This window comes from Musa acuminata, chromosome BXJ2-7 (genome assembly GCF_036884655.1).
Source record: "Musa acuminata AAA Group cultivar baxijiao chromosome BXJ2-7, Cavendish_Baxijiao_AAA, whole genome shotgun sequence".
NCBI classification, from domain to species: Eukaryota; Viridiplantae; Streptophyta; class Magnoliopsida; order Zingiberales; family Musaceae; genus Musa; species Musa acuminata.
Genome location: NC_088344.1, coordinates 22,519,295 through 22,541,179, shown reverse-complemented (window position 1 = coordinate 22,541,179; position 21,885 = coordinate 22,519,295). Strand labels below are relative to the sequence as shown.

Genomic DNA, 21,885 nt, shown 5'->3' with positions numbered 1-21,885 from the left:
CCTATGGACTTTACTTTCTTCACTTCCTTTCTGGTTTGCAGTCTGTCGGAATAATTGATGCTTTTGATGCAGTTGCTTCTAGCCCAAGGAAGAATTAGACTGCAGGGAAATAAAAGATGAAGAGACAGTGGTTTGACGATGTCAGCAACTAAGTGGCATACTGGCATTTGTTTGTGTGGCAGACTGATAACAAAGGAGGAATAATTAGATTGACGTGTCATGAAATTTGAAACTTGTTCTTTTGCCAGAAACGTAGAAGGCAAATAGATTTATTGCAACTGATAGGTTCTTTTTTTGCTTGAAAAGCCTGATTATTCTACAGGGTTTTCAGCCAGTGTAATTGTGAGTCCAATCTGAAAAAACAAAACTGGACCAGCCTGGGGTCCAGTTCCTTTTTCTTTTAAAAGTTTGCAGCAAATGCCCCATGCTTTCAACATGGTTGCAGTTTTGCAGTTGATTTTATGAGCTTTTTCTTTGCCCAGAACCACCCACTTCCAAAATCTCAACTAAAATGGATTTGAAGTGAGAAATATGTGATGCAAGTTATAATTGTTATTTTCTATTTTTAGTTCTTTTTTATAGTACTATCTGGTAATTGGCTTCTACTTTTTTGTCTTGCTTGACTCCCTAGGTGTTTATCTAATAATATGTCCATCTAACTCAAGTGTTCTTTTTTCCCTGGTAGATGGGTCTGTTATATGATTCAGGTCTTCCATGGTTGTCTCATTAATTGTCGTTAGGCTACACTTATCAACTCTATCATCTCAGATTTAGTCATAGCCCTATCCTTACGTAGATGAAAATGTGAATTGAGGTTTACGCACAGTTAGATGGTTGATGTGCACTCCTGGAGTTTATTTTTCTGGGTAAATCAGATGGCAGATTGCAGTTTGGAATTTTCTTGATCATCTCCGGCAACACATCAGGAACAAATGTGGTGGTGTTCCGTTGTTTCTGTTTTGAGGGGATTTTGTTTTTATGTTCACAACTTATTGTGCCTTTTTGTTCATGACGAGCACAATGTTAGGAGTTATTGTTAATTGTTGCATGTATTTGTCAGAAACGTATGCATGCATGCTATTCTCAGGCAGATCGTATTATATGTTTTTTTTTTTTTCCGGTAACCCTATCAGAGAGAAGAAAACAAAAGCATCATCTGCACCTTTTATGCACAAGTTATTTTTGGTATATCGAGATGTCTGTGCCTACAATTCTCACTCTGCATTCTAAACATTTTCTCATGTCACTTAATGAATGTTTTGAAACTCCCTCAGGTTTTACATTCAACTAGAACTGAGATGTCTGTGCCTTGGTTTGATCTTTGTTCACATATTTTATGGGCAGAGCCTTCACCGAGTTTTAGAGTAGCCTGTTTGACAGTTGTTAACTTATATAGGCCACTGAAGAACTAACTTGCCTCTTTGTTACAACCTTCTAATGCTTCCTCTGATTTAGCTTGATGATTAAAGACTTGCTACGTGGATGTGTTTTCATCAAAAATGCAATCAAGTGTATATTCTGCATCTCTGGTGTCAATGGTCCTATTTATATGACTAATGCAAGTTTTAGTGCCTGAAAGCAAGCAAGCTCCTAGTTTTCCAGTTGTTTGGCCCAGGAAGAACAAATGTTGTATGTTCTCGTTGCTCCTTTGGAGGGTCACTTATCCTTTCATCATTGTTCGAGTATAACTCTACATCTCATCTTGTACGAATTGGAGTTAGAGATGTACGAGTTGAAGACACCCCTCCTTTGCGGGGATGAGAAGTTGAAGCCCTGTGAGTCCGTAGAAGAAGACTCCAAAGTTTTTGAGTTCGATGGAGAGAGATGGGTAGGCCAATAAATCGAATCAGGTTAGTCTCCTCCTGTTTACATTACTTGCACATACAGTATCTGCAGATGCATCGAGCATGCAATGTTCCTTCGATGGATGGGGATAGCGAGTGAGTATTTAGCATTTGCTTGCATATTATTCGACAGTTAATGAGTCTGGGACATGAAGCAGTTAAAAGAAACAATCTATTATTCTAGGTCGAGTTCTTTCGTTTACTAGGAAGAACAAGTAATATGATCGAAGGAGAATGGGAGGGAAAACTAGACATCTATCTGTGTCCCCAAGTTTTTGGTCGAGACAACCCGATCCGAATGACTGCGGTTGGATTGGATTTCTCCTCTGCTTTGATGGAAGCCATTTCTACTGTTGATCGTTATTCGACGATGACGATGCTGCAATTCTTGTCAGCACGGTGGAATCTCTTGATCGGATATGGCTTGGGATTATTAGTTGAGGGTTTCGGTAACCTCTGATTGTTTCTACGATTGCCATTCGTAAATACGACTTCTTTTTAAGGGTAATAATAATGTTCCATTTGTGTTTAGTTGATGTTTTGCTCCTCGGCGTTTCTCTTTGAGTAATTATGATTATAACTCTTTCGTATCTCGATCTCTAGATTTAAAAATTTTTTATTAAAATTTCTATAGTCGTAAAAGTGAACTATTTAGTTTTATTTATCCTAACATCGTCGGTTTTATCGACGGAGGGAGATACTAAAACGATAGATAAAAATATAATTTTAATGTTTTAATTATGTTTTTTTGGTGGTGGTGGACGATGATGTCATTAGAAGTCACGAGTGATTGCTGTAAATGAAGAGGGAGAGCGATGACGAGAGGACGACGTAGATGTTGATATCTGTGTCAGTGTCGCTCGATAATTGTGTCGATTGTGACATAGATGCAGAGTGACGAAAGGATCACTCGACATTTACGTCGACAGCAACACAAATGCAGAACAACGGAAGGGTCACTCAACATTTTCATTGACATCGATGCCGAGCGATATCGCTCTACATCGATGTTGACAACGATGTGAGGAAGATGATATCGCTCTGTATTTACGTTGGCATCACTTGACAACTACGTTAGTGTCAACGTAGATGCAAAGCGACGAAAGGTTCGCTTAACATTTGTATCGATGTCGACACAAATGTTGAACATCGACATCTACGTCATTCTTTTTCTTTTCTTTCTTTGTCTTATCTCTCGTTATCGTTTTTCCTACTCATTCACAATAAGCATCCGCGTCCCAGTCGTCATCTATCACTAAAAAAAATATAATCGAAATGTTAAAATTATTTTTTTTATTTATTATTTTTATAGATAAATCGATGATGATAGAATAAATAGACTCAAATGTTTTATTTTTATAATTAAAAATTTTTAATATAAAATTTTTAAATTCGGATGTTACTAAGGGGTAATAATACTTTTTAATTAGCCCAAGTTCTTAACCGTACGGACCGCCGTGCCCTCGCTACTGCGGCGGCGGGATGGGAAAAAGCTGGTTCCTATGGCGGGGATGGGAAAGGGCTGCTTCGATGATATCGACGCAGGAGTGGATCCTCCCCCCAGCTGTTGCCCGTCTCCGCCCTCCGTCTTCTCTTTGCCTGCGACCCAAGAAGAAGAGAGGAAACCCTAAAAAAAGCGGTCTCCGATCCCCATCTTCTCTTCGCCTGCGACCCAAGAAGAAGAGTGGAAACCCTAAAAAAAGGGCGGTTTTACCTTCTCCTCCTCCTCCTCTCTTCTTTCTCCTGCACGTCGCCGCTGCTCTCATTAAGCATCTTCTGATCCGAGGAATTAATTTAAGGTAAAAAAAAAAATCTCTGTATTGGTGGTTTAAAAATTGGGTTTAATTTGATCCTTAAAGAGCTCTTATAATTAGAATTCTCAGCGATGACAACAACAAATCATAATATCTCTACAAGATATTATATCTAGTTAAATGGTAGGTCAAAAACCTTGTGATTAATATATAATGAAAAATTAGATTTTTTTTTTCATAAGCCTTGTGAATTTTCTATTTACTGTTTTCTAAGTCTGTGTCTTATTGTTGATTCTTCTGATCGATTGCTGTTTTGGTATTAATAGTTTGCATTTGCAAGGAATCACACTGCCAAATGTGGTGATGTAAATCTTAGCAGTTGCTAATGGATATCATTGACTTGACTGAACTTCCAATAAAAATCTAGATATTTAATGCCAAAAGTTTTGATTGAGTTCCAAAGGTGCAGTAGCTTTTTCTCTTTTCATGAGATGCCAATAGTTGAAAGCTGCAGCTCCCATCATGAATCCTGTTCTTCACCCACTGCAAGGAATATATGTATTTTTTTCTTCTCCCTTTCCTGAGATGGCACTGCATGGAATAAAGCCAGTAAAGATGACCAAAGGAATAAATCATAAAGGAATATATCATAAACCCACTGCAAGGAATATATGTACCTTGTGAATGGAACCCAAAAAAAATGCAGATGGACTTTTAGTTGACAATTCTACAAAGTTTATTGTAAATATATCCCTTCATTCTGATCTGCTTTTTCTTAAACCATATTGCCAAACAATTATTTTTTTACCAGCCAAGCTACTTAGCACATTCATTATCGGATCGAGTTTAGAATCCTGAACTAATATTCTCAATTATTCTAGTGTCTCAAATCCTAAATCTCTCAGTGCCTTTCTTGATAAGACTAGGTATCTATATTATAAGGACTACAGTCTAACTTGATTTGATGGGAATAATTTTACTGAAAATCTTAAACCAACCCTTTATTTAAATACAAAGTTTGCTTTAATTTCCAACATAATGATGCTGATATCTCTGTAGATTGACAGTTTCTTTGAGGGAGGTCGGAAACACTGGGTTGGAACCTGAAAGCACTTGCATGACAGATGGAAGATGAAGTCACAAGAACAGCCACAAGTAAGAATGCATGCCTTGTGGTCATCTTCTCACATTATGATGTTGTCTCTCGCTCTCTGTTCCGGCTGACCCACCTGCCACTCTGCTTCTTCTCAAGCTTCTTGTTTGATTCTGCTTTCTCACACCTGAGATGCTCTCTGTTACTCCTGTTCACAGTGGCTTTTCCCCATGCGACCTACCGCAATAGCTTCAATTGCTTGGGCTGTGTGAATGACTTGTCAACTCCCAACCTTGATCAGGCTTCCATTTGAAACAGGATAGCCTCTTTTCATGCCATTGTAATCTGCTCAACCTGGTGGAGACTTCAACCTTGTTGCATGCTGCTGGCTGCAGTATCAGAGAGTCAGAACGACATTGATCACCAGGGTAAGTGCTATCCAGGGAAACATGTAAGCAGTAGTGCTTCAATAAAGGTTAAAGTGGCTCACTACCTTCAAAGGGTGTGTAGTAGTGGCATCAATTTGATAGTGTTCATCTGTCTCTTTCTTTTCTCTCTCTCTCTCTTGCTCTCTCACTCTCTGCTTTTTCTTGAAGAACTGGTCACTATGAGTGTGTGACAGAATTCTAAAGTCTAAATTTGATCTTTATGCTTTGCAGAACTCCATTTGCATATATCTACACCTCAGGCAGGGAACATATGAAAAGATTTGTGTACTTCATAAAGGCTTTATATCGGCACGTATGAAGCACAGCAGCAGTGTTTCTGCAAACCCTCAACACTCCAGAATCATTATTTTGCTCACTCAGAAGCAATCATGATCTGGAACGGGCTTTGTGGTTTTCATAATGGGCTGATACATGGAGAGATCTGATAGATTAACAAGCTTATTTAACTTGATCTTGGATTCAGTTTGTAAGGGGCAGTTCCTCCTGAATCAGCTCCAACAGAACTGGAACATCTGCAGTTTGATTCAGAAAAGGTCAACAAGTACCACACTACTAGGTTAATGCATGAGCGGTAGCTGTATTCTGCATCTTGTTCAGTCACTTCTGAGATCATGCGAGTCGTAGTAATTATGATTACAAAGATTGATTTGCCAACATCGGCAAATTGATGATTGGGAAAGACCATAAGAGGTATCAGAAATGGGTTTTTATCAGACCCAGCGGGTGTGGATTCTAGGGAAGAATCCATCAGCCCATGTGTGCCACTGAAGTATAACATCTCTTCTCATTAACCACAAACTTTTATCCATAACAAAAGGTAAAAGATTCGATTCTGATCTTTTGGAGCTGACAATGATCTGTGATATGGGGCATGGTAGTGACTACTGAGCTTTAATGGACAATTGGAGCATCAGCCGTGGATCATATGGCATCACTTGTGGCTGACAGTTCTCTTGGAGATCACTTGGCACAACCCCTTCAACAAGAGGAATCATTCAGCATTATCCACAGTCCAAACGATCAATTCTATGCAAAGGTTCTGGGCTAAGACAAGATAAGATAGAACAAGAAAGCATTAATGTTGCATGAGATAGCAATGCACAAAGAATTGTAATGATCTCCCAAGCACTAGTATTCTTTTCCTTGTTGGTCGAAGATGATGTGAAATTTGATCCTCAGAGTTGTCAGCTCAGCATACAAATGATCAATCAATGCTCTAAGTATGTTGCATGATTGTCGAATCGTAGAAGACACTGCCAAATTCCTTGGGCCAGCGAAGAACATAACACATCAAAGAGCACTAGCTTTTTTTCCTGCTCTCTTGCAGCAACTTAAGCACTGATCAAAAGGCAGGACCACAAGTTTAAGCCACCATGGAACTTAGTCATGTAGTAGAGTAAGGGGAAAGATGGATGATACTTTGGCTTTTGTTAAAGAGCATACCGAGAATATTGCTGATGAAAATATTCCAATTTTATCTTTGGTTTTAAAGGGAGAAAAACCAAAGACGCGTAAGGAATACATGGCTGGCATTGCCAGTCTATGCAAATCAACCAATCCTTCTCAATTGATGCATATTTTTCCACTGTCAATTTGAACATCAGCACGGATATGCATGATCAGTGCCCTATTAGGCTTGAATGTGTGAAACAGAGAAAAAATGTGGTTTTCGGAGGTCAAAGTGGATCAATTCTATGAACTCAATTCCATAAAGTTAGCTGCAGATAATTCAAAGAAAGAAAGAAAGCGACTTGATGGCTTACAAACCTCTTTAGGTACATATGCTTATCTCTCTCTTTGTTTGAAGTGTTCAAACTCACACTTATCCGTAGGAATCTGACCAAGAAGCTAGCTCACTGATCATCTATCTTTGCTAGATAACTTGGATTTAGAAATGAGTGGAAGAATCAGCATCCAGTTGACTTGTGCATCAAGAGGCAGGGTCTTGTGGATGTCGTTGCGATCACATTTTTATATCATTCTAAACTATTTGTCAAAACTAGTTCAACCCAATAATATCATTCAAAGCTACATATTATAGTTCCTTTTTTTGTGCATGACTAACGTCTTATGAGACCTTCTTGAGCACTTACCAGGTGAGTTCCTGCCGACAGATGGGTGCATGATTGCAGAACAAATTGATCCTTATCTCTCCATACATGGGATTGCCAAGGAGCCTAACAAGTTCTTGGAGAGAAGCTGGTTTGATTTGCCAGAGTCATGTGATTATTCTGGGTTAATTCTTCAACTATCTACATCAAAGTACCTATCAACAACCTAAGTTTGCACTCTGGTCAGAGACGAAAAGTGTCATCTAAAGTGGAACAGTATCTGAACACACCCACAGCTCACTGCCTGCGCACTCCATAGTTCAACTCTCCCATAGAGAGCTACCAGATCTTTCCAATCTTAAACCTAGTAAATGTTTTAGTGATGCGAAGGAGATGCACACTTGACATTATTGAGGTCCACTCATTGAGGCATGAATAGCCACATCCACTAAGGTAGTGAAGTACACCATGAGGGATATGGAATGAGACATCTCCAATAAAGGCAGAGGGGCGAAACTTGAGATCTTTCTGTCAGCTTTTCCAGCAATCTGATGTCATTCCACCACCAGGCTCAAGTTGCTGAAGGATTTCCCGCTAGTCAATCTGGAAAATATTAACTGATCTGAATTTGGGCATAGCAGAACAAACATTGTTGTTCTTACAGCTGATTATCATCTAGAATTCTTTTCTTTCTTTCAGTGGATGCCAAGTCTGTTCAGTTTAACATGATTGGTCATAGTGTTAGCTTTGCATCATTCTCACATTGTTTTAGCTCAACCAGTAGGGACAGCAAGAGATCATCCAACCAAAGATATGACCTTTATAAAGCAGATGCTCTGAATATTGGAATGAGTAGAATTGCATCACATGTAGGAAGGCAACATAACCAGTTTCCATGATACAGAATCCATGAGACATCATGTCAGATGGACAATGTCCTAAAGGCACTGGACTGTCCAAGGCACAGGAGAAAGTGATACCATAATGGATTGGCTAGCTGAGAAAAGGAATATTAACCATCTTGGGCATAGCCATGTCAAGTACAAAGGAGTGTGGAAATGTGTCAACTTGCATATTGATTGAGATGATGAATTTGTTTACCTTGTCATGCAAGTTGGGCAACTGAACAGCCATGTTTCTTCAAGCTTTACACCAAATGGTGGATGGATCAATCTAAGACAGACACAACATGTGAATCCAAGTTTACCACAATGCATGAGCAAGCAAATAATGAAAAGAGTTGCTTTAGATGGAGATCAATCAAATGTAACATCGAGCCATTTCCTGACAGCAAAGTTCTTTGAGACTAATGATTACCAGGCCACCAATTAATCATGAAACCAGATCACCAACTGCTATGTTCATAAACAGCTTTGCAAAAGATAAATGCAGAGACAGAAATCATGTTGCATCTTCCCCACCAAAACTTTTACTTGCAGCAAAAACCAGAGCACCTGTGCATGATGAGTGATGCATTCATTCCCTGGAATAAAAATAGGCACCCTTTTCTCAGACCTTTTGCCAAAGGCTAAAGGCTAGTTGTTCCAAGTAGAATTTTTAATAGGATCATCATCAGCATCATTATAGTGGGATTCCATTAACCTTTTCCACTTTCCCAAAGATAACTTAGTTTAGGCATCAAACTAAGAGCGAGCATAGTTCCCCCAAGACCATCTCCATCTAACAAAGTGGTTCATGCTAGTGGCCATCCTTCAAAGATAACTTAATGTATAGAGGTGGTACTCTTAAGCAAACCAGATCTTGTTCATGGTACTGCCAACACTCTCTCTGCAAGAAAGATGATGCTTGGTGGTTCTTATTTGATTGCTTCAAAGAAGACTATGCTAGCTACAAATCCATAACATCATGCCAAAACTTTTTGACATTGGGGTGACTTGGCCCTGGGAGTTTATCTGCAAAGAGGTGCATGGCTGTGAATCTGGCCAGTGCAGCATTGCAAATGTGTGATTAAGCACTTGGCTTGGGATAAACAATTGTCTTATTGTATCATCACCTTCCATAACTTTAAACTAATCTATGCACTGTACATTCACAGCATGCATTTATCCTGCCTGCCTTACTAACATACATCTCATCTCATCTGCATCCCGGTTTCTTTGTTCAACCAAAAAGTATTTATTTATTGAAATTGCTCAATCTAGTGGTGGATTTTTTAACAAAATACTCTTCCTTAATGGTGAAGAAATCACCCGGTTGAAGCAGATGAAAATCAGTATATTCTTATCTCTAGATTGATTTTATTTTTTGTTTCATGTGAGTCTTTTGATAGAAACCAGTAGTAGTATCTTATTATCTGTAAATTTGTTTTTTTTTTTTTTTTGTTCCATGTAAGTCTTTTGAAATAATGATTGGAGCTCTCTAGTTAAGAGAATCTGTGTACCTTTTTGTTGCAGAAAACAAAGCTTTAGCAGTCAGTAATCCATGCACAGGGAATGAATCCTGAACCGGTTGCTTTCATCTTCTCATAACCCTCCTCCTGTATTATGTATGCAACATGTCTTGGTGAATCGAATTGCAGGATAAACAACTGCTCGAAGCATATCGAGATTGGTTCCAACAAATAATAATAATAATAATAAGCTTAGCTTACCGTGAAGCGCTGGTTTGCTAATCTTCTCTCAGCTTTGATGATGATGCTAAGCAACTCCATCAACTTGTACCTTTTCGGGTAAACGTCGGCCTGTGTTCCTGAATGAGCATCAAATTCCAGAAAGAATTATGGCTTGCCTTCAAAGAAAAAGAAGAAGAAGAAGAAGAACAACAAAAAAGCCTCAACTTAATCAGGGCGATGTACGATCGGTGGTGGAGTTGAGATACTCACTCACATGAAATTGATCTCAGTATCTTTTTTCATGCATAAACAAAGTTAGCCGTCACAGCAAGCAATGGTTTAAGACCCAACCACTTTTGATTAAAGTCAATTTGCTTGCAGTTCATGCTGGCGTTCCACAATCCTACTCGATTAAACCAACAACAAGCCCTGTCTAATGATCCACATGAGACAGCCTCGACTTAAAATTCTCCTATAGGAGGGGAGGGGAGGCCTTTTGCCTCCTAAGCACATGCCTCCTCATCCCTTCACATCATAGTTTGGACTTTGGACCACCCTGACAACATTCCTCGAGATTTATTAGTGAGCTTCGTCCGTCCGTGACAGATGGTATGATCAACTTTGCTTTTGTGTATCCAATTCTCACTTTGGGGTAAACAATTGGTCATATTTTGTGATTAGAAAAAAATAAAAAGCAAGAGAATCTAGCAGATGCCTGCAAACCTCTTTTAGCTATAGTAGTATATGAACAAGCACAAAAGAAAGAACAGCAACCATGCAACAACACAATTATACAATACTTGTATTGGCTTGGGAGGATGATGAAGACTAAAAGTTGGATGTAGAAAGAAAGATGGAAGGATGATTAGTGAGAGATGGGAATTTGCCATTGGGTGGCTGATCACAATCTCACTGTGTTGCCACGTGTTGTGTCTCGTAAACTAAACCAAATGGAATAAGCAAAGGCATCTATCTCGGAGGAGCACTTGTGAGAGCCAAATGTTAAAACATATATCCGAGAGTCCTTGAGATTCGTGATCACCTGATTCGATCTAGAGCTGTTGGGATTAGGGCATCAGATGTGATTGTAGCACATGAAGAAAGAAGAAGAAGAAGAAGAAGAAGAAGAAGAAGGAGAAAGGCAACATGGGAGCCTACACATAGGCCCCATGTTGGGCATGCAAAGTGCTGCCCAATTTTATATAGTACTAATGGCAGCTGCGACCGAATCCATAGTGGTCGCTGCAGTCAGGATTCGTGCTCCAATTAAATCATTTCTGAATCCCCGCATCGAGATATTGTGGGAGTTTTATATGGTTATGGTGACCATATCTTCCTCCTCCAGATTATTATTCCTTGCTTGTTTCGTGGGAAAGCAAGTAGAAGAGAAGAAGAAAGGGAACTGCGATGCTGCTGTTGCTGCTGCCTCAGCCTCAGCCTCAGCCTCAGCCTCATCATCTTGAGGTGGGAAAGGGAAGAGCAGCAAGCAAGCAAGCTATCTATCTATCTTTCCCTTTCCCTTTCCCTTTCCCATGTTCCTTCACATTTGCTCTCCTTCTTCCATCCGTTTCCCTTTCCAAAGCAAAGGAACAATTCATCCTGCACACACACAAACACACACACATCCTACCGACCGTGTGCGATTCCTGGGGATGGGTCGAGTGGGTGGCATGTGGGCGTTGTGAGACAAGAGTGCTGTACAGAGGAAGTCTCCTCCTCGCCATGTCCTGTTCGCATCGCTTCCTTCCTCTTTTCGGTGCATGCACACCACTATATTCCCCTCTGGGGAGAGCGAGAGCGAGAGCAGGAAGCTCACCATGTGAGCTCTACGCAAAAGTTCCAGACAAGCACTGTGCCCATGGAAACTGAGAACAAACGAACCGGCAACTAATATGACATTAAAGTCAGGTAGGCAGGCAGGCAGGCAGGAGGAGGAAGAAGAAGATTATTATTCTTCTTCTTCTCCAGTAGGACTGCAGGAAGCAGTTGGGACACCCGTCTCCATCCCACATGGACTCCATTAGTCCCATAAACAATCACATAAAGGTGAGGTCTTCGCCATGGTTGCGTCCGAGCCTCCGTTTAGACGGAGCAAAGGCGTTTGGGCTCGGCGGTGACCGCCCCCCCCCCCCATGCGGGAAGCCTAATCGATCGCATGATGCATGTCATGCCTGCATGCATGCTTCGCCATTAACCCCCTCCTCGCATCATAACGTGCGTGTGCTGCTGCTCCTCTGCTACGGATGCAGCGCCATTAAAGTGCTGCTGACCCATCTTCCAAAGGTTGCACAACACATCTGCATCTAACTCCATCCCACCATCTCCATTCCCAAGTGTTAACAAAGCATTCGAGTCCCTCTTGTGTCAAAGTGAGTGCAACAAGGCATATTGGTGGGCCTCTCTCTCTTATAAGTATGCCTTTGTGCGTGCTTTCTCCCTGACCATCCAAACCACCGCCTCCACCATCACCACAAACGCCCCCGCCTCCCCCTCCCCCCTCCCCCCCCCCCCCCCCCCTTCCCCCCCTCCTCCTGCTACTGCTGCTTTCCACCACCACCGCTTTACCTATCATGACGCCACACCAGGCTGAGCCAGAGACCGGCGGAGGTCACAACATGGACCAGACGACAGTCAACTCGACTGTCGTCCCATACCCCACGGGGACCGCTCATCCTGGCCCTCGGCCGCCTCAGGCCGCCGCAGTGTTTCCCATCACTCTTAAGGTAATCTTGCGTCGGTCATGAATCGTGTCTTCTTCCTCCTATATGTAGGATTGGGTTACGGAGCTGTTCTTGCGGGTTTGCAGTTTGAGGAGGTGGTGTACAAGGTGAAAGTAGGCGGCGGAGGGTGGTGGCGGAGGTCGAGCAGCCCGGCGGAGAAGACCATACTGAATGGCATCACCGGAGTGGTGTGCCCGGGGGAGATGCTGGCGATGCTCGGCCCGTCCGGGAGCGGCAAGACCACCCTTCTCACCGCCCTCGGCGGCCGCCTCGGCGGGAAGCTCTCCGGCAAGATCACCTACAACGGCCACCCCTTCTCCGGCGCCATCAAGCGCCGCACCGGGTTCGTGGCCCAGGACGACGTGCTCTACCCGCACCTCACGGTGACCGAGACGCTTACCTTCACCGCGCTGCTGCGGCTCCCGGGGACCCTGACCCGAGCCGAGAAGGCCCACCAGGCCCAACAGGTCATTTCCGAGCTGGGCCTAAGCCGGGTGGCCCACAGCATGATCGGCGGGGCCCGCGGGGTCCGGGGAGTCTCCGGCGGTGAGAGGAAGCGAGTGAGCATCGGGCTGGAGCTGCTGGTGGATCCGAGCCTGCTGTTGCTGGATGAGCCGACGTCAGGTCTGGACTCGACCACCGCAGCCCGGATCGTCGGCACGCTCAAGCGGCTCGCCGCCGAGAAGGGCCGCACCGTGGTCACCACGATCCACCAGCCTTCGAGCCGGCTCTACCGCATGTTCGACAAGCTGGTGCTGCTGTCGGAGGGCAGCGCGATATACTACGGCCGGGCGGCCGCCGCCGTCGACTACTTCGCCATGGTCGGCTTCGCGTCGCCGATCGACGGCGTCAACCCGGCCGACCTCCTACTGGATCTAGCCAACGGTACGTATGTACGTTCCGTCAAAACACTTCTTATGGGCTCGGTTTCAGGCCCACATAAGAGCCCACGTAACGGGGCATATGCCTCGCATGGTGGACATCATTTTACGGTGGGGACGTGGAGACACCACGTGAAGGGGGCCACAAGGGCACACCAAGCTTGCCACTAGAGAAAAGTGCTCGGTGGACTGGGTAAGGACAGTGATCTGTTTGATGATTGATCCTTTCACTCTCTCTCTCTCTCTCTCTCTCTCTCTCTCTCACTGAGGCCCATGCCCATCACTTCCGCATGTCTTCTACCCAAGTGGGCTTGGTTGCAATCCATGTCCTCTCTCTCTCTCTCTTCCTGCCGGGTCAGTAGTCCCCCACCACACTTTGATCGGTCTCTGAAACGCTCGTTGACGATTTGTTTCACATGTTTGGCAGTCCATGTATGTCTTTTCTACTTCAGTCATTTTTATCTCTATCTACCTACCTATGCACAGCAAATCATAGAGAGTGTATGTACCTGTGCATGGCGATATGACATGCATCCGCCCATGGATGGGATAAAAAAAGAAAGAGGCCTGAACTTTTATGTCACTTGCATGACACGTGACTCCGACTACATGCAAGCGATGGGTGAAGTAATGAGTGAGGCCAGATCTTCCAGATCGAGGTGCCTCGGCCGAGACACCAAGCTAGGAAGGGCACCCTCCCATTGGCCGATCACATGGCGGGGCCCCAAGATCGCTGAGACACGTGCTTGGCTTCGTGTGATCCAAACACTTTGATGCTTTTATCTGCCATACTGTTGTGACTTTGCCAAATGGTATGGGAGAATTAAGATCCCATGCGAGGAGGCAATGCTGCATTGGCATAGATTAACGCTACTTTGGAGGTCTATAATGGCTGCTAATGATTTCTAGCATGGAGCAGGAATCGCACCGGAGTCGAATTACGCAAGCGAGAACGGCGACGGCAGCGGCGGCTTGCAGCAGGAGAAGAAGGCGGTGAAGGAGGCTCTGATCGGCGCGTACGACCGCAACATCGCCACCCGGCTGAAGGCGGAGCTCTGCGCCGTGGACCTGAACAATTATGGATACACCAGAGAGATGGCTAATGCCAGTAAGCTATTCCGAACAACTTCGAAGGGTTTACTTGCCTGCAAGCCCCTCTCGGGCAGGGGAATGATGTCGAACCGCTTGGTGTTTGATCGATGCAGTGAAGCGGGAACAATGGTGCACGAGCTGGTGGGAGCAGTTCACGGTGCTGCTCAGCAGAGGGTTGAAGGAGAGGAGGCACGAAGCTTTCAACAAGCTAAGGATCTTCCAGGTGCTCAGTGTCGCCACGCTCGGAGGCCTCCTGTGGTGGCACACGCCGACGTCCCACATCCAAGACCGGGTGAGAAAGCGTTTGAGGAAGAACCACTTCCTCTTGTCCTCCGATTCGATCTCTTCTCTGATCCTTGCATGCGTCTTTGTCTTGCAGACAGCACTCATCTTCTTCTTCTCGGTGTTCTGGGGCTTCTTCCCGCTCTACAATGCGGTGTTCACGTTCCCCCAGGAGCGGCCAATGCTGAGGAAAGAGCAGGCCTCTGGCATGTATCGCCTCTCGTCCTACTTCCTGGCGCGCACCGCCGGCGACCTGCCCATGGAGCTCGCCCTCCCCACCGCCTTCACCTTCATCATATACTGGATGGGAGGCCTCAGGTCCGACCCCGTCGCCTTCCTGCTCTCCCTCCTCGTCGTCCTGTTCAGCGTCCTGGTGGCGCAGAGCCTCGGCCTCGCAGTCGGCGCCATCCTGATGGATGTCAAGCAGGCCACCACCCTCGCCTCCGTCACCACCTTGGTCTTTCTCATGGCCGGCGGCTACTACGTCCAGCAGATACCGCCCTTCGTCGTCTGGCTCAAGTACTTGAGCTACAGCTTCTACTGCTACAAGCTTCTGCTGGGGGTGCAATTCTCCGAACACGACGCCTACGAATGCTCGAGCGGAGTGATGTGCCCGGTGATCGACTACCCGGCAATAAAGTCGGTCGGACTCGGCCATATCTGGATCGACGTGTGCATCATGGGGCTTATGCTGGTCGGCTATCGGCTCGTCGCCTACCTCGCACTGCACCACCTGCAAAGCGGATGAGGAAGAAGATAGGGTCTTCTGCAGCTGATCATACTCAAGAGGAAGATACAATGAGCGATGAGCAAAAGATTATTCTCTTTTTCCAAGTGCAGAATAACCACTGATTCGAGCTCCCCGGACAATACAAATAATAATCCATCGATGACTTCAAGCTTCCCCGCTTTCTCATCCTGTGAGAATTGCTTTGTTAGTAAAGGTATGCGAATGGCACTCTTGTAGGTAAACATGCGCAGAACTACTGATCAAATTTTGATAGTAGCATTCTATGAATGACAAGAAATTCTACTGAAGCAATCCGAAAACCGAATAAAAATGTCAATGAATATGCACAACGATTGTTTACCACCGAGCAAATGTCTTCGATTTTATCTGCCAAACGCTAAGTCAACGTTTTCATGCTTGAAATCGGTACTCTAAATTCATAAGAAGAAAAAGGAAGTTCAAGATTTGTGATGCATTAAACTTGTATATAAAATGAGATTGAACGATATAAAACTCACAGATATGGAGTAGGGGATAGATGCAAACCTTACGAGGAAAGATACCGTCGCAGACTCTTCATTCTCTTCTTGCTTTCAAATTTATCTAAAAGCACAGGATTCAATCTGTTGAATCCTCTCCCTGCGCACAGCCATCAACTCCCCTGTTTCTTCTAGTGTCATCATTCTTCCATTTTCCAGGCCAAACCTCAAATCTCACAATCAGCTTCTCTCTAGGATTCAATGTCTAGCACCTGATTCAGATCCTCCATGAATTGCTTGTTGAGAATGTCCTCTGATGTCACAGCTTCAGAATCAGCAATGACTTCCCACATAACGGAGCACAACCAGATCCACCAAAATGAAAGACTTTCGATGGCACAGGATTTGGGAACAGAACCAAAATATAGACATGCTGTAGTAGGTAAGCAATATTGATTCCAATCTTCTGGTCCAGAGATCTTGGAGCCTTTGGCGTAAGCAATATTGTTTAAACTCTCTTAACGGACAACCCTGCTATCACCACAACTTCATAATCTGCTGTTTCAATGCAAATGGGAAGACAACATCTTCCTAAGTATGCTAGGAGGCAGAGGGGGAAAAAAATCAGTGTGTATACAGCAGATGAGAGTTCAAGTTATGTTTCTCATAAGTTCAAATTTGCAGTTGGTGTATGACTCATCAAGCAAACATAAAAAAACATATGAAGTCAAAAGCAGTAATCAATCCGTCACTCGTTCTCCAGGCTGTATGTTATTTATCTGTTTATGTTCTAATGAAACACATGCAGAATCAACAAAAAAATTTAAGTTCACCCTACTGTTAGAAAAAAAAAAAATCCTAAGATAGTTTCCGTGTGAATGTGTTGTTTGAAATAAAATGTTCTGAAAGAGATCTGTAAACAGATTTGTATGATCCACCAATGTGCCTATGTTGAAAACTTAAACCCCTTTGAAGCATCAAGCTCTTTAGCACCCTTTACCAGGCCTCTACATAATTCCTATGGATTAGACTCATGATCAACATGCTGAAGCTACGACCAACAATAAAGAATACTAGTTCCTAGATAGCAGAACCAGGTGCCTGAACAAGATCCTGAAGGCCCCTGCATTCTGATAGTTTTTTGCAATAAAAGTAACAAGCCATACATTACTCTTTATCGATTTATCCTTGCAATATGTGCCATAATAGTTTCCTTAGAGTCTACTAAAACTCCAGCAGAAGCTGCCTGTCGAGCAACTGTTGGTTGACCACCATTTCATTCAACAATCTCCTCTTGGAGTCTTTCCAACTTCACTATGTCCTGCTTACATCCAATTGCCAAAAGCAACTGCTAATAGACATAGCACTTCACTTGGAAGATAATAAGGCTTTCGTGATTAAACATACACCAAAGGAGTTCCCTGAGGTTCTCAACAAGCTAAAAGGAATTTCAATATTCCATTGCATATAAATGCGCCAGAATATCCACCCAACATTATACAAAAGCTGCTGGAAAGGGACAGATTCTTAGCCAAAGCCCACTAATTTACTTCTATCTTATGAAATTTAAAAAAATATAGGTTTTTAATATCTTAAAAAATGATAGAAGTTCCAAACTATATGTTCATTAGCCACTTCTACTGAAAATTTGATGCCACCTACAGTTTCTGTGGTGGAGGATACAAGTTTAGGTTGCAAGTAGTCACAATGGCAAATATGAGAAAGATCACAACATTGATATGGAAATCAGCATATAAAGAGGGAATATTGCATGACCTTTTACACACAAAAAGGTCATACGTAAACAACTACGACAATGGAAGGTGCTTTATGCATCTGAATTTCATTAATAATAAGTTGTCTGGTTGAAATTTAAGAGGGTGCAAAGAAAACTGGGAAGACCAACAAATTTTTCCATGCAAGGAAACATGATTTTTCAGAGCTTGTGTAGAGTATATGAATTATGAAGTACATCCAGATTCATAGGATGAGGACTGAATTTTGCAACTACAAGAATATTCATTACCAATCGGTTATCTCAGTTACTGGCAAGTTCCAATAGATTCCAAGATGTTGCTTCTAGAATGGATCATGTTGCATAAACATGCCAGAGCTTTTTGCAATTGGTTATAGAGATGGTCACTACTTTGCCAACAGCAGTTATTAGGTTTCTAAAAAAATCATTATCATTGCTTGCATCAATGACAACTCTTTTTATCAATGCCAAGCAACAAAAGAAGACCAAGATTTCTCATTTATCTCCTAGGTATCATTCACTTCTGCTCAACTAATAAGGGGCTAATTACATATTACCCTTTGTAGTTAGACCTCCTTAACATCGTGGTCCCTGGATTTAACAAATTTATATTGGAATCTCTACAGTTATGAAAGTAAAACATCTAGGTCCATTTACCCTAATGCTATCGGTTTTATTGACGGAAACACAAAAATAATGGGCAAAAAAGTATTTCCAACGTTCCAGTTGGTGATGGCGGATGCCGTCGATGGTGGTATACGATGGTGCCACTGGGGGCCATAGGTGGCTACTATGGATAAGGAGAGAGGTGGCGAGAGACAAGGGCCACTCTGCATTTGCGTTGATGCCGACGTAGTTGCCGAGCGACCCTTTCACCGCTGTGCATCTGCGTCAGCGTCGATGCAGTTGGCGAACGACAAAAGGGTCGCTCGGCATTTGCATTAGCGTCGACGCAGATGCCGAGCAGCCCTCTTCTCTCTCCGTCAATCTCCTTATCCATAGCAACCATTTGTGACCCCCAGTGACACCGTCATCCACCACCACTAAGTGGAACATTGAAATTATTTTTTTGCCCATTGTTTTTGTGTTTCCATCGATAAAATCGACGACGTTAAGATAAATGGACCTAAATGTTTCACTTTTATATTTATAAAGATTCCAATATAATAAGTTCAGGTATCAGAATGCTAAGGAGGTCTAACTATAAGGGGTAATATGTAATTAGTCCGCTAATAAGAGATCACCTATAGAGCATGACTTAAAATCAAGAAAGCCACATTAAAGATTGAATTACACCTTTCAAAATCTGAGTCTTTTACTTTAGATTAATACAGTGCTGAGAAAATAAGCAAAACAAAGAGCCTCGATCACTCGGGAAAATCAAGAGATCAAAGAATTAACTACAAGCGGCAGTACTTGAATTGACAAAAAGCAAGCCAGAATTTCACCACCACATGTCATTCAGGCAATTCAACAAGCACCGAAGCCGCAACGCGTACACTGAAGTTGCCGAAGATTTGACGCTAGAAAAGCAAGAGGTAGGTAATCCAAGGAAAAGCAGAAGACGTCTTTAAGGGGCAAAATACATTAGTTTAAAAGGAAGCAAAGAAGCTACATTAGGGGATCCACTTACGGTGAAAGGAATGAAGAGAGGGGGCCTGAATTGTGCATCGCATAGGAAGAGGATGGGGACTTGAACTGCGGCGCCAAGCACGTCATGGGCGGGAGCTATGTGTTGCGCTTGAAAGAATGCGAGTTGCCGATGGAGTTATTTTCTTTATATTCTTGCGTTTTCCGTTTCGCAAGAGAGCGCGAAAGGGTCGGAGGGGGGAGAAAGAAGACGAGGCAACGGAGAACGGGAGGAGCGCTGCCTCTGCTTCTGCTTCGGGCACGCTTCGCCCGCCTCTGGTTCTGGTTGTGGGATGGAGAAAGGGAGCGGGTCGGAGTTATACATGCGGGTTGAAGAGATCGGACCCGGTTCGATTTAAGACATTCTAGTAAAGAAACAAACGTTTATTGCAATGATCGGATCTGGGTTGGGATCCTCACATATTGGACCTCCAATTTGTCTCTTATGTGGATCCCAGCATAAACTACCTACTGGGCGAGGGAACCGTACTGGTGATGTTCGACAGGGGCCAAGACGATCCTGACCGTCCGATTTCGTCCATCCCTGAGAATCGCGAGTCGGAGGCTTCGTCCCGCCACCGTCTATATTTTCCCCTCGATCACATCCAAAGCGAGAGAAGGGGAAGGGGGAAGAACCATGTCTAGGGTTTTCCGGGGCTGCAGGACCCTCGGTGGAATCGTAGTCGGCGGCGGCGGCTTCACCAAGCCGCTCCATATCTTCCGGCTATGAGGAGGCTCCTCGGCGTCCCGGAGATCTCGCGCGGCCGAGGCCGTGAAGATGATCTGAGAGTACATCAATGTCCGCCAACTTCAGGTCGATTTCCAACTCCCTTCTTCCTTTTAGTCGTGTATGATCGGTCTTATAATCCGGATATTGCTTCATCTACTTGACTCTCTATCTGCTAGTGTCAATTTCTTCTTCACTTAAACTCTCTTAGTTTCTCAGTTTGCTATTACTTGAAAATGTTCAATTTACGACAAAAGCAACCTGTCAACTTGCTTTGTGAAAATGGCCTGTTGGATGGTGTACAAAGTTTCCATTTTGATCATGCCTTTTTTGCTTTCTTGTCCTTAGCGTCAATGCATGTGCTGTTTCACAGGGATTATTATGTTGGCTTCTCTCATCTTGATCCTGGGTAGCCCTGGTCAGCTTTGGTTCGAACCGGAACTGAACTAGGTCAACGATTTGCCGGTTTCGAACAGGAGTGATTCAGTTCGGTTCGGTTTGGTTCTAGTTCAATTTTCAAGAACCAGATTGGAATCGGAATCCGCGGTTCCGGTTCGGTCGGAATCGAGCAGAAAAAATAAAAAGAATAAATGTTCTTGTAGATGATGCCATGCCAATAGATTAATAAACGGCTAGTTGGAGGGGCATTTTGAGAGATTTGAAATAGAAAAATAAAATAGGTGGTTCCTGTTGTTTGGAACCGAACTAGTATCGATGGCTCTTGAACCGGAATCGGTTCGGTTTCAAATGCAGCTGAACTGGAACCGTCAGTTCCGAAACTGGGGTCAGCTATGTATGTATATGTATATGTATATACATATATATTGTAACTCTCTTTGTTGTTTACAGAAGCCAATTAGGTCAAATTTTACTAGTTTAACGGAAGTGTGTGCTAGTGGAACTGCCCGCCGTAAGCAAGTTCATATTTTTCTTCTAGGACAGATAATTGCTTCAGCATATTGTTTGTGATGTTGAAAACTTTGTTGGGTTTCTCTGTATTCTTTTATTAGACTTTGTTTCTATGAGTATGCTGTTCAAAATTGTTAGGGGAATCATCTTCTTTATATATCCAGTTGAGTTTCAATATGTTTATCCAATGGTTGAGAGTAAGCAAAGAAAGATATATATACAAGATCTGTGCTTTACTTGTTAGTATGCTGATAATTCAGCTGTGATCTCACCCATGTCGTAAACAAATTTTTTGTGAATATTCAAATGTTAATGGAAGGGAGCTTGTTTATGAATACCATAATGATGCCAATGTGTTTTCACAAGGTAGTAAAATTTAAATCAATAGGATGAGATTTTACTGTATGGCTGCTCTTTTTGCAAGCTAATTCTAGGATCAACATGGTGCTGCACAGGAGACAATTAGGATCTTGTTTTCATGTTTCTGATTTGATGAAGCTCCTTGCTCTACTACTTTTTTGACAAGCACATCTGATTTTACAGATGTCAAAACTTTATCATGGTGACAAGTATTGGTACAGGAGCCAAGGGCATTCATGTGTGATTGTCCATCAAGCCAAAGTAATGGCTTTTGGACTAATATTAATTTACATTGATGAAGGTGTATACTTGGAGTCTTCGACTTATATTTATGTGCTTGAGAGATGGGTGAGGGAAGGGGCATTTGGAAATCAAAGGTGAGTATTGAAGAGAGAAGAATATTGATGTTTCTTTTTTCTCTTTTTTGTTATATATCTGATGCAAACCTCTACTCTCCCTTTTGTTTCCCTATGCTCTTTTTGTCTTTGCCTTGACAAGAATGTTCAAACATTATTCCTTTAATCTCCCTTTGTTGCTCTGATGCATACCTACTGTTC

The 21,885-nt window shown here is 43.1% G+C and overlaps 1 protein-coding gene and 2 long non-coding RNA genes across 5 annotated transcripts; 2 read left to right on the top strand and 1 right to left on the bottom strand.

Moving 5' to 3' along the window:
- The first annotated feature begins 3,288 nt into the window (after positions 1-3,288).
- Positions 3,289-8,607, top strand: LOC135617366 (uncharacterized). 3 transcript variants are annotated; one of them, XR_010488713.1, is made up of 5 exons: positions 3,289-3,643; positions 4,658-4,753; positions 4,910-5,119; positions 5,351-6,915; positions 7,018-8,607. It is a non-coding gene; the product is annotated as an uncharacterized LOC135617366 (long non-coding RNA). The 3 variants fall into 3 exon arrangements; XR_010488714.1 differs by having other exon boundaries at positions 4,666-4,753; positions 5,351-8,607; XR_010488712.1 differs by having other exon boundaries at positions 5,351-8,607.
- On the bottom strand, positions 8,169-11,266 carry LOC135617367 (uncharacterized). The gene is made up of 3 exons (XR_010488715.1): positions 9,803-11,266; positions 9,593-9,688; positions 8,169-8,979 (listed from the first exon to the last, which is right to left on the bottom strand). It is a non-coding gene; the product is annotated as an uncharacterized LOC135617367 (long non-coding RNA).
- A 1,006-nt stretch (positions 11,267-12,272) lies between these two features.
- LOC135617365 (ABC transporter G family member 14-like) lies at positions 12,273-15,776 on the top strand. The gene is made up of 5 exons (XM_065117456.1): positions 12,273-12,486; positions 12,570-13,368; positions 14,284-14,472; positions 14,570-14,748; positions 14,836-15,776. Exons 1-5 carry the CDS (start codon positions 12,334-12,336, stop codon positions 15,484-15,486), a joined length of 1,971 nt encoding a protein of 656 aa, XP_064973528.1. The 5' UTR covers positions 12,273-12,333; the 3' UTR covers positions 15,487-15,776.
- Positions 15,777-21,885: the final 6,109 nt, after the last annotated feature.